Source organism: Columba livia, chromosome 9, assembly GCF_036013475.1.
Source record: "Columba livia isolate bColLiv1 breed racing homer chromosome 9, bColLiv1.pat.W.v2, whole genome shotgun sequence".
Lineage (NCBI taxonomy): Eukaryota > Metazoa > Chordata > Aves > Columbiformes > Columbidae > Columba > Columba livia.
In genome coordinates, this window is record NC_088610.1 from 7,884,190 (window position 1) to 7,897,050 (window position 12,861).

Here is a 12,861-nt window from a genome sequence, read left to right on the forward strand (position 1 = left end):
AAATGAGTGTTGCCTGCAAGCCCTCAAAAGCTGCTATGTGCATTTAGACAAGCACTACTACAGACAAAGAAAAGGACATACCAGGGGGAGGGCACTTGTGAAGACTCTGGGAGACCTGGGTTCAAGGCCCCTTGCCTTCGCCTGGATTTGTAAAGGGATTTAGCCATTTAATGCCATTCATTTCAGTGTGAACTGGATCCTTCATTTGCCTTAAAAGCTGGCCCTCAGCATTGCCACGTTTGATAGAATTTATGCAACACTGCCCACCTGGTGGGCTGCACTGTGAGAAGGGTGAGAGCATATGGGCACCACAGCCAGGTGGTGCCTTTTTGTGGTGAAACATGGTGGATGCTGCTCAGGCTGAGCTTTGGCAGAAAGGAGGCCCTCAACAGCCTCTGCAGAGACTCCTGACCATCTGCCTGACTCCAGTACCTCTCAGAGAATGGTCAGCATCTTCGGACATACTCTTCAGGGAGTCTTTGTCTCAGTTTCTTTGTGGAGATGCTTGATTAAATATAATTTCTTAGCATAGCTAGCCTATGTTTCACCGTGTATATGCAATTTCTCAACAGTTAATCTGTGTTTTAATTCTGCAAGTATGGGGAAGTGCTAACTACCTGCTTGAACAGGTCTGGTTTATACAGTGCAGTTCCATAGATTTTAAGTCCACATCTGTACTATCGAATTTACCTTGCAGGGAAAGGAAACATGCTTTAAACTGGCATCAGCTAAGCATGTGGGCTGGACACAAATCTTCCTTGGGTTTCTGCAAAGCTATTCTTAAAACTAGCTAGGCAGTTAGCAAAAACCTGTTCACAAGATAATACGCTAGGAAGGAAGATCTGGGGGAGTACAATATAAACATCCATTCTTTTTAAACACTTTCCTAGCACATAACATTCTGACATGCAGAAAATGGTGAATGACTGGTCTCTGTTACACCAGCATAATCTCACTGTATTATTTAAAGCATTCCAGCTGAGTTTGTTTAGCTGCTGCACAACACCTGCTTCTCATATGCTTACCAGGGTTCTGTAATCTCCAGTTTTGTTTTCTTCTAGTGGTTTCCAGGTTATATATGCTGAAAAAGATCCAGGTATTTCATTTGCTTCCACAAGAATCACTCTGTTCATCGGAGAAACCATCCCAGCATTTTTGGCAACAGTTACAGCTGTCTGAATGTTGTCACCTAGAAAAATCAAGGGGAGTGTCAATTTTAAATTTCTGCAATGAGGAACTGCTTATGGAGGAAACATGAGTCTTTTCCTTAATCTCATAAGAAGCAGCAAAATTTCAGAGTATTGCCTAAGAAAGCTTTGGTAAAAATCAAAAATTTGCAGGTGAGGTCCAGCTCAACAATTTAATGTATTTTCATCTGGAAATGAAATATTTTCATTTTGATGTGGAGATGAAATATTTTCATCTTCAGCTTCAGGAAATCCAGATGGGGAATGTGCTCCTAGATGATGTGTTCTAGACCAAAAAGCAACAAGGGATTCACTGCTAGTATTGCTGATTCTCACCAATTGCCCTTAGACAGCTTTGTTGTAGGATGTGTTCTGAAAGAGGGGAAGCCCAAGAAGACAAGATCTGCATTACTCATGGAAAAATGTCTTTGGACCATGTGAAAACTGGGGGTCATCCCATCCAAATACAAACCAGTCCTTCAAGAAAAAAATGGGATATATAGGGACTGGTAGGCATGATAACCAAATGTCATAAGGTTCAGCGACTTGTCCTGGCATCCATGCTCCATCTCTGCTCATTTATGAGAACAGGATTTCATGAGGGCCTATGAAGAGGGGATCTTGCATGACATGTCTTTGTCCATGTCATCTCGTAAACTTAGCAGGGAGAACAAATGGACTCACTAGAAAGCATCAGAGGAACAGGAAGGCTCTGATCTGTGGTGAAAGGCAGACAGATTAAGAGTTGGGTATCTGACACAGCCTGATGAAGCTGTCAGGAACATAAGCCTGCATAGTTCAGCTCACATCATTATTACAACACAGTTGCTTCGTGGACTACAATTGTCTGAAAGATACCAATGTCTGTGACTTCCTACCTGTGGTGGCGAGAAAGCAATAGACTGTTCACTCAAACATCATTGAACTCTCTGTCTGGGACAGTGGCCACATAAATAATCCACCTCTTTTAGATACCTGTGAGCATAACACTCCTGATTCGGGCAGCACTGAGCTCTTCCAGGACAGGCTTTGTCTCCCTCTTTAATCGATTCTCCATTATCAGCAGACCCAGGAATGTCAGATCAGATTCTATCTCCTCCCTAAGAGTGAAGAACAGACAGACAGATTTAATTTTTCTTTTTGCCTTTTGCCTGGTTTTGCATTGAATTCGGTGATAGTCAGTTCTAACTGTTAACCACCCCATCTAACTCAAAAGAATTAAAATAAGGTAGTTTTGTTGTTTGGTTTTTTTCAGCAGTCCCAGGCTGTCTGTATTTCGTGGTGCTACTTCAACACCAGCAGGGCTTGCTTCCAACTGTCTGGAGAATCTTCACATGACTTTTTATCCTTCTCTTCTTCTCTTGCTCTGAAGAATGAGTTCAGGGCACAATCAGCTTCCAGCTCATGTTTGCTTAATTACCAAATCAAAAAAAGGGCCAATTTTGACCTACCTGCTCCACATATCAACACGAAGCCTGATGGGTACATTGGATTGTTTTCCATTCATACACCACCCTTAGCCAGCATAAAAAAGCACCCTGAATTTCCTGCAGGATTCCCAAACTGTGGTGGTCTGATTTGGAAAATTCATAAACTACAGTCATAAACTACAGGTCTCTTAGGGAGACAGGCTGACTCCAAAGAGTCTGAAAAAAACTAAAGCTTTCACACCCTTATTTTAGCCACTGTAGTGAGAAGGTGATGCCAAACACTTGCATGGCTGTCAGAGTAGCTGAGTCAGGCAGTGCCCGAATAGTCACTGCTTTCACAGCAGATCTTGCGTTTGACCTTCAGTTTCCTTTTTTCGCCTGGCAGTATATACATCACACATGCTATAACTGCACACACAACTGCAAAATCTGAGCCATATCACACACATTTGCTCATTGGGTTGGATAGGTCTGTTGTGACACCTGTCACAAGAATTAAACAAGCCACTTGCACTTTGCCTTGGTGTCACTGGCCCTTTCAGCAATGCAAAAAGCCCATGAAAGAGCAAGTGACTCCTGTCTGGATTAGGACCCACAGCTATTAAACAGAGAAGACAGCAGATGCTAAGTAATGGCAAATGTATCAGAAGTGATGTTTTTAGAGTATCACAGGCAAAAGCTAGAGGGATTTGTGTAAAAGCATATGGATTCATACGTAGGTGTTCTTGTGTGAGGCTGGTGGAAAACTAATACCATGAGCACACCAGAAGAGTTTGTTTGCTTCTCTAGAAACTAAAGAAAGCTAAAGCGAGAAAGCTAATGGATTGGACCTAGAGAGCAGCAGAAGACAGTCTGCTAACTTTGACTGGGCTAGAGAACAGACGGTGTAATGGAGACCATCTGCTGCCTTTGCTTAATCAGGGAACCAGGATTAAAAAAGGAAAAGAAAAAAAGACACTTCTTTTGAGCTGAAAGCCTGGATAAACTTGCAAGGAGACTGGTAGAAATGATGGACGGAAGGACGTGCATACTAGCCTTCAGAGTGTACTAGAGTGTACTTCCTATATTGATCCACTGTTAAGAAATGTGTAACAATCATGGGCACATGCTATAGGCATGGGATAGTGAGGTGCCCTCCACCCGTTCTCAGACAGACCTATATCCAGACTTGAATCAGATTCCCTCTGGCCTAAATCTAACAAAATTCTGCACAACATCCCTGCTCTTGGTAGGGGTGTTGTGGTAGTGGTACCGTGTGAGGCACCACTAGCCCATGGCTGAATGTGGCTGATAAGAAGCAGTCTATGCCTTACCTTGTCAGATCCATAGATTGCTTCCCTGCCTGGAGAGATTTACACGCCAGTCCAATGACCCTGAAGCCCTGCGCTGTGTAGAGCCGAAGCTTGCTTTCAAAGTTTGGTGGAACTGTGCAAAAGAGGAAAAGAGTTCATCAGGGCATTGACAGCTTTCTAATAAAAAGAGCGCCTTGGAGCAGGGAAGGTTCTTTTCCCAAAGGGCAGGTACACTTAAAGTCTACGAACAGGCCAAGGACTCCAAGGAAAGCTGCTAGACTGAACTTAACTTGACAAGAAAAACATTGCCTCTCCTCTGACACTTTGCACTTAGGATCCTAAACTATTCTGCAAAGACTTAGCTCCTTCCAGTGTGTCACGAAGGAGCTCTTATAGCTACCCTCCCAAAGCCTGGAGAAAAAAGAAAACTTTTTTTGGTGTATACTGAATCAGTAGACAACTTTTTCAAATATCTATTCTGGCAGAGACCATACACCTTGTACAAGAGTTGGTACTTGCTTTTATCTCTCAGCAGTCCTTCTTTGCTGAGAAAGGCTGTATGGGAGCTCAGCCTTAGCCTTGGAGCACAACAGAGAGACACTGACTTTTCAGGCCGATAAAGTCTTAGACCCAGAAATCTCATTTGGACCTTCCACTTCACTGCACCATCAAAAGTCACTTATACAAATGTGTTTCTAGGAATAATTTATAAATGTTACTTACCCGTTTCTGCCCTACATAACATGGCTACCGTTTCTGGAGCCCCTTTTGTGAAGACCTGTTGTTCACCACCAATTTCCTGGGCAATGACAGACATTCTCTGCAAAGCTGAAGAAAATGGAAACTGATGTAAAATGGTAACTCCTTCCACTGGGGCCTAGGAGAAAAGCAAGTGGATTAGATACTGCAACAAGGATTTTAAACTCAGGCTAAAGGATTTTAGGTCTGTCCTTTGGGCAATGGTAAGAAGCTAACCATGTATAAGAGGCTAATTTGTCACAGTGGGACAGAAAGGACTGGTATATAAAGAGGAGGTGAAGTTTCTACAGAAATATTTAGCTTAAGCAGTAGGAAAAGTTCACTGACAGTTTTAGCAGACTATTACATGTAATTGCTGAAAGGAACTCACCAGTCCTGTTTCTTTAACAAGACTCTCTTAGATCTTACACTGGTCTTGCAAAGGGAAAATGGATGTCTGAAAGCACCCGCCTTGGTGTCTATCAGCAGTAACGGTCTGACATCAGTTACCAGACTCCACTGCACTCCCAAGTGCTTTTAGAGATCTTCACCACGCGCCTGAGTTTGGACTGAGTCTAGGACCACCAGGACAGGCAAATTCCTGAGATGGACAAAATGTCATCCAGTATCCCCCTGCTTCTGGTGTGAGCTGCATCTCTTTTTAATCAGAGAGAGCAAGTCAATCTCTCTGCAGGCAGTACAAGAAAGAAGAAGTGTGGAAGAGCTGTACTGGCCACTGACAAGCAAGTGTTTCTCTACCATGAGGTACCTCTTATACTGACAATTTAACTTGATCATGAATGTGAATCTTGCAAGTAGCTTACACTGCTGGCTTTAGGCCCAGGTCTAACAACTGTGGCATGTGTGGATCCATGACCTTCAATCTGGTGTCCGCTGGAATCATCTATCACCTGTGTATTGAAAGACAAAAATCTTTCAGGTCACAGCACCAGAAGAGCTAAAAGGAACCTCAAGGAATCACTTAGAGCTTTTCCTTCTCTCTAAAGAAGGTATCTTATCCATTCCTGAGGGGAATCTGGCTGATCTCACACTAAAAAGCTCTAGTAATGGAAATCCCAGTGCTTTCCTTGGCAATCAAATCCAGAGCTTCACCATCTTCACTAAAATACTGCTGTACTCTTGCGTGGCAAATAAATTATGTCCTTTCACTGACAGTAAATCCTTTATTCATTACAACTCACTTAGATACGCAAAAATCTTTAGATAGAACATAGAGTCAATAGGAAAATAATAAATAAGACTTTGTATTAATGTAGAAAGCACGATCCTCTGCTACTTGAAGTACGGCACAAATCAGCTGGGTTTTTCAATCATCACAACGTGACTGTGAGGAACAAAAATATTTCATGGTGTCAAAGGGCACACTATTATTCATGTTTCACAGGAATTATTTAGCAGGATTATTCCTGTTTAATTTATAACTTCGATGGGTGTCTGCCTAAGGCTGAGACGGCAAAGTGGTGCCCCTGGGGAAAAACACCCTCTAACTCCTGTCATTACTGGATAATTTATTCCTTGAAACTTGGCTGGTTTACATATTTTTCAGATGCAAACCAGACAGGTGTTAAGTACAGATGTTGTCACCCACGTAACTGGCTAATCCTGCCCTGAGTCTCTTATCTTGCATCAGCAATGGCTTGTGGATGTACCTTCCACCAGGTAATTATTTGCTGTTTTCCTCTTATCCATCTCAAACTTGCAGACTTTTAGTTTTCATAAATGCCCATTCTCCCCACTTTAACCCTGCAACTGATCAGAGTGTAAATAGTAACACTGGTGGCTGTTTGTAGGTCATGGGACAGAGACTGAACACTTTCATAGAGGCATGAGCTTTAAAACATGAAGATGGTGGAAATATCTTCACATCGACAGAGCTCTAACAAAGGTCAAAACCTTGTATTCAGTTCAAAGCTTGCTGAGGTCTGTTACATGCTCTATAAAAGCAGTCTTAATCTGCATTTATGTCATATCTGGGAATGCCTGTTATCTGGCAGCAGCCACAGTCAGAGCTGATAACCCAGTGGGGTTCACATGATATCCACCACTTCCAGTCAAATGAGCGAAGTATTTGAAGTACTCGTAGGTGAAAGTTCTAGGCAGAAACAAGGAACATTTCTCCAAAAGCCTGCACAAGTGCTGTCTCTCTGGCTTTTAACTGTTTACCTTCTGTGTGAGAAGTGGCTATGTGCCTGGCAGGGCTTGGGACCTTTCTCCTTTGCAAGAACACCAAAACTCCCCACCACTATTTGCATAACAACAAAGCACAGCTTTACCCAGTTAGTGGCCTCAAACATCTTCACATCCAGTGGGTCTCCTTGGATCTTGCCCTCCCAAACAATTAATGAGTGACAGACCGCCATAGCTCTGAACACTGGGCCCCAAGGCAGGCTGCGGTCTGCAGGAAAGCTGTGAACATCCTGGAAGCTAACACAAGAGAAAACACAAAAATTACCATCAGAGAACACCAAACAACATACCACTAACAGAAAAAAAAATCTTAAGTCAGGGGCTGCTAAGGCTCTGTCCTGTGGTCAGACCACAAGCGTATTGCTGGGGAGCTATTTCTCACACAGCTGTTAAAGGCTGGGATACACTTGCTCAGAACAAGGGTATTCCGCATAGTTAAGGAATCCATTGGGGTGGACAGAGGAACAGATTATTATAAAATACCTTTCTTGCAGCTTGTGTAAGGGCTCAAGCTGTGAGGATAAGTTTGAGCATTTCTGTGCATGCTCATTTCTGGAAATGTAAACGGGCAAAAACATGGGCACTGAAGGAACTGAGTGGCAACCTCAGGGGTAACGGTGATTTTCTGCCACAAGGGGTTGGTTGTGGACCACCGCAGCTTTGAGATCTAACCTGGCATGTCTAGGGCAGCCTATGCTGCCTGGATGTGCTGTGCTAAATGCTGATGACAGCAGCTGCATCATTTCATGTGGAGCATGACTCCTGGGATAAGGCAACAAACTCATTTTACAAAGGCTACAGAAATAATATTGGAAATCTAAACACAGGGAACTTCAAACTGCTGTTTTGACATTAATTGTCTTTCAGATTTGTTCATATGTGTATGAGGAGAATCCAGTCGTTATCCCACCAAACTTAAATGCCATTGGTGTGTCAAGGAGCCTTACCCGTTTCTTTCAGAGGGCAGCAAGCCCCAAAGATCCAGGCCATCTTCTGTTAAGGTGCCAGTCTAAGTTAAAATGTACATTTACATTAACTTCCCACATGAGAGCTCCAAGAGGAATAAAAAGCAAGACTTATTTTACGAAGTTACTGTTCAGAAAATGCCAACACAGTGCAGAGCAAAAATGCTACCAGCCAGTTCCTAGATTCCAAGAAAAACAACAGTTTGCAACAGTGTCTGTTTAGACAACACAAACTTAAGTATACAAGAGTGGTCAGTGTGTTTCTATAGTATGATGGAAGTGCTTGATCAAAACCCACACTTTCCCACCGCTAGCGTGGCTCCCATTACTACTAAGAGAGTAACCACCACATAGCAGTTACTTTGTCAAAGCAGATGAGGTTCAGCTGTCCACACATGTTGATCCTTTGTGGGCTGATGCAGAAGATGCCCTTTTTCTTCAGCCTCCGCTGGGTATAAATGATCCCTGTTGTCAAGGCAGCTGGCAGAGCTGGGGGGACAGCAATAGTGATAACATCCAAAGCCTTCTTCACCACTTCTCCTGTCTCCTCCTGACACGAAACCAAAGGCAGTTATCAGCAAGGGGGTGGCAAGGAGTGCTGCTTGGATTGTCAGAATGCAGCCCTCTTCATCCCTCCACCTTTCCACTGCAGGTACTTCACGCTGTGGTGTTTTCTGCCTATGGTCCATCACGTATTCATCTCCCTAAGAAATTAATTGCTTTGATTTAACCAAAGGCTTTAAGGCTACACCACTGCTAAAGAGCAGCCTCCAGGCCTTCATTCTCCATGCCAACAAACCTGCTGGGTAGAGCTTACAGCCTCCTCCACAGCATGAGTTCAAACATGTCAGTTAGGCTATTGCACCCTCAGTCAAGCCCAGTTTCCCATGATATAGCACACAAGAATCTACCATTTATATGGGCATTCATCCAACTGCCTACAGGCACAGCTCCGGACTTGATGTTAAGGTGAAAGGTGAGACATATGGGATGGTGCTGAAAAGGAGGGCAGAATGCATGAGCTAATGATTTCTTCTGACCTTATGTTCTAGGAGTTGTGAAAGGAAATTGCTTTTACCTGCAGGAAAAGGCATGTAAGTAAAAGTTACATTTCTAAAAGTGATCTTGAATTTGGGAGCTTAGGGGTCGGTGTAGAACTGCCACTATGCTGAATGTCGACACTGTTACTCTTGGCAGTTGATATTACTGATAAAGGATTGAATGCATTTCAAATTAGGGTCCCAGAACTGAGACACTGCAAACTAAAGCCAATTTGCAGTTCAGAAGGATCTGCAAACTGTCATTAGAGCTCTATTATTACTGCTTCTGAGCTTGGGACTTTGACCATAAATCATGTTGCATTTGATGTGATGAATTTCCATCATGTTCTCATTCTCCCTTCATTGATATTATTTCAGACCACAGAACACACCAGTTTGATAATATTTTTTATATATTTTATGTGAGAATGAAGCACTTATCACTTTTAGATAAACACTCTCACAGGAGAGCATTTAGTGTATCATGTGACTGAGTCTTACACCAGACAACAGTCTGACAAGACAGTTTCAGCTGCTGTGATAACATCAGCATGTATTTTACATATTACAAGGGTGAAGCTAAACAAAAAAAAAAAGGAAAAATGGCAAAGCAGACACCAAGGTGTGTTCTTAAACATACTCCCTTTGATATCCCGAGGGGCATTAATCTTCTGAGACAACTGACCATAGATTATTGCAAAGGAGAAAAATGATTCAAAAGCTGAATTGTAGAATCAACCTTGCAACTCAGGACTTGGACTTGACATAGGCAGATAATTATCAAGGCATTAAATGATTTCTTGAAAGTTTTTGAATAAGTTCTAAAGTAATTAGGCTTTAAAAATTGCAGAGTTACTGTCTACAGTGTACAACTTTTTCTTATACTGACCTTGATGCATGAGAATGAGGAAACTTTTTAAAAGGGCTTCAAGTGAACCCTTCAGAGACTTTGCAACCAATATGGCAGGGCCCTAGGTGCACTGAGTGGTCTTTATTAACCTCACTAGTCTGAGCTCCACCTGCTTATGAGCTCTGGAGCTCCAGTTAAGCTCAGGCCTGAGCCTCCAGTCCTTGTCTGCGCCACGTTGTAGGTGTACCTGCCTCTAGCACTGTCTCCTCGATAGACATCTTTACACACATGTTGCCTTGTCTCCTGTCCTCATCTCTTTCCACTTTTGACCAGTCTGCCTGGATTATTTACCACTTTGCCTTGCCTGGGAATACTGATGGGCTGTTCCCAGCACACAACTCTGCCTGCCATGTTCAGATCCTGTGTGACTGTGCCCTGGTCAGTGAGGGCACCGCCTGGGCTCTGCTCACCCTCAGCTCCTGGCTTGCCTTCCCCTAGGGAATAGCTGGCCCCTGCTGCTTCCTAACACTGTAAGTCTTAGTTCTATGTTGAGAAACTTGATTAAAATTATCACACAGAATTAATCAACCCTTGGTGTATATGGCACATTAGAGACGAGCTAACATGGTCTTCACAGAGGGAATTAATACTCCACAAGCCTCCTGGAGTACTCTGTAAAAAATCAGTGGACATGTGGGTGACTCAACTGATACAGGATAGTTGGCTTTGCAAAAGTTATTTCTCAAAAGATCTCAGGGATATTAAGCTGAGTTATAACCAAGTGAAGGTTATCTCCCTTTCCACCACCCTGCAAATGACTATACAAAGATATGAAAAAAAAGCAGAAGGAGTTCTACATGATATCAACAAATTTGAGGGATCTGTGTTGATACCTGGACTGTCCAGGGCCCTGTAACATGGAAGAAAGGTGGCTGACGAGGTGGCAGATGATCTCTAAATCATGAATAGTACAGGAAACATCAAGTAGAAAGCTATTCCTACTTCTCTAAAACAAAAATCTACAGTGTCTTCAGTGATTTAGATAGCAGCTTTAAAAACATTTTTACACAGTACATAACGAAACTGTGGGAATCATTGCCACAGGTGTTGTCAAGTCCAAGGCACAAATGAATTCAGAAATATCTTGAATCATACTCTGGGAGATTTTCAGTGGCTATTAAAGCTAGATCATCTAGATACAAAAGACAGCTTTCGGAACTGTTAAACCTTTTTCTACAACAAGTCAGAAGACTATATCAGAGAAGAATTGTTCTATACTTGCCCTACTTCCTAACCAGTTTCCATGAATATTTGATACTAATTACTCTCAGAGACAGTGGACAGGGATAGATGGGTCTTTGATCTAAACTGAAGTTTTTGAAAAGCTGCCTTGTCACGACACTTGCTGAGGGAGCTGGGTCTCTTTAGTTTGGAGAAGAGGAGACTAAAGGGGGACCTTATCAATGTTTATAAATATATAAAGGGTGAGTGCCATGAGGATGGAGCCAGGCTCTTCTCGGTGGCAAGCAATGATAGGACAAGGGGTAATGGGATCAAGCTGGAACACAAGAGGTTCCGCTTAAATTTGAGAAGAAACTTCTTCTCAGTGAGGGTGACAGACACTGGAACAGGCTGCCCAGGGAGGTTGTGGAGTCTCCTTCTCTGGAGACATTCAAAACCCGCCTGGACATGTTCCTGTGCGACCTCACCCAGGCGTTCCTGCTCCAGCAGGGGGATTGGACTAGATGATCTTTTGAGGTCCCTTCCAATCCCAGACATACTGTGATACTGTGATACTGTGACACATCAGTCTGTGCCCCATTTAGCCCATGACTCACTTGTGATTTTTCTAGGAACAAACAAAAAATGCCACAAAACCTCTGTAAAAGCTCCTTGCAGAGTGCTATGGTCTTGGAATCTCCCATTTCCACAGCTCTAGAAAGCATTATGCTAATTACATGCATTATTAATTACACATATCAGCAAGCACAGGGCAGGTAACATAGAGGTAGTCGGCATACAGAAGGCTGCTGATAAGACATGAAGTTCTTGCATAGGATTTGCAAAGACCTGAAAAGAAATTACTATTGGGAAATAGTCGTTTTTGGCACTTTGGAATTGAATGTATGAGAGATTGTGTATCATCACAAACTGAATTACATTGTAAAACAGCCTCATATACTAAGACAAAAAGGAGAGTGACAAGAACTATATTTTTATATGTAACTGTACGTGAAGCCACTCAGGTTTCAGGCCTCTTGAAACTGTTTGTGACCATTTCTCCTGCATTTAGTAACTTACCCCATTAAGTGCAAATACACACACTGCGTAGATCATTCCAATGGCTGCAAATGCTATGAGACACATCAGGAACCGGAGGGCATCTCTGTACAGCTTGAAGTTCATGGGTTTAGGGTAGAGAATGGACCTCACCAGATCCCCTTTGGCTGTATTGAAACCTGGAAAGACAAACTAAAATTATTCCAAGGGAGAACATTCCCAAAAGTTCTCTATAAAAAATGGAGGGTTTTAAAATGACTCGTGATTTCTGTAATTTAAGAAAGGAGGCCCAGATCTTTCATTTCAATGTATGTGACCTACTCTGCAGAATATAGAAAAAAGTTATTTTTGTCTTCAGCAGGAAGATTTTTTCAATGTCTCAGAAGCAAAGTAAAATTCTTCTTTGTAATCATATGCTAGTGGTTTTTGCAAAAGCTATGCCAAGCAAACGAGAACAATGCATAATAGCTTAGCCCAGCCCAGGATATCAGTTCTCCATCTGACTGTTGTGAATTTGTATTAATGCCTTTCACTTAATGTCTGGGCGCATTAAGTCAGACTGTTCCAGTAAGAGAAGGCATGAAAGGAAGAGCAAACTGAAGTGTTGACTGACCAGTTCGCAGCACCACAGCTTTCACTGCTCCTCTGTCATCTGCCTTGGTCTGTATGACCTCTGTTCCACAGAAGAGGACATGTTTTTTGTAATCCTCTGCACAGTGCACTCTCCAGGGCTTGCAATTATCAGCTGGGGGTAAGTGGGTCTTTGTTACTGGAATACTTTCCCCTAGGGAAAATTAGCTCAGATGAATAAAATTGCATTATACCTTAAAATCAGTCTATTGATTTCCAAATTAGTACAGTAGCTAGACAT

General features: G+C 42.6%; 1 protein-coding gene across 6 annotated transcripts in view; it reads right to left on the reverse strand.

Annotated features, from left to right (window-relative positions):
• Positions 1–12,861, reverse strand: part of LOC102091932 (probable cation-transporting ATPase 13A4) — a 44,874-nt gene that overhangs the window by 11,425 nt on the left and 20,588 nt on the right. For 5 of the 6 annotated variants that reach the window (XM_065073645.1, XM_065073642.1, XM_065073643.1 and 2 more), the window contains 10 exons: positions 12,604–12,774; positions 12,012–12,169; positions 8,182–8,370; positions 7,803–7,864; positions 6,942–7,092; positions 5,472–5,558; positions 4,633–4,786; positions 3,931–4,042; positions 2,163–2,287; positions 1,026–1,189 (listed from right to left, as the gene is read on the reverse strand). In XM_065073645.1, coding sequence (XP_064929717.1) covers positions 1,026–1,189; positions 2,163–2,287; positions 3,931–4,042; positions 4,633–4,786; positions 5,472–5,558; positions 6,942–7,092; positions 7,803–7,864; positions 8,182–8,370; positions 12,012–12,169; positions 12,604–12,774 — 1,373 coding nt within the window. The remainder of the gene's footprint in view (positions 1–1,025; positions 1,190–2,162; positions 2,288–3,930; positions 4,043–4,632; positions 4,787–5,471; positions 5,559–6,941; positions 7,093–7,802; positions 7,865–8,181; positions 8,371–12,011; positions 12,170–12,603; positions 12,775–12,861) is intronic. The other variant, XM_065073646.1, reaches the window with a different exon arrangement.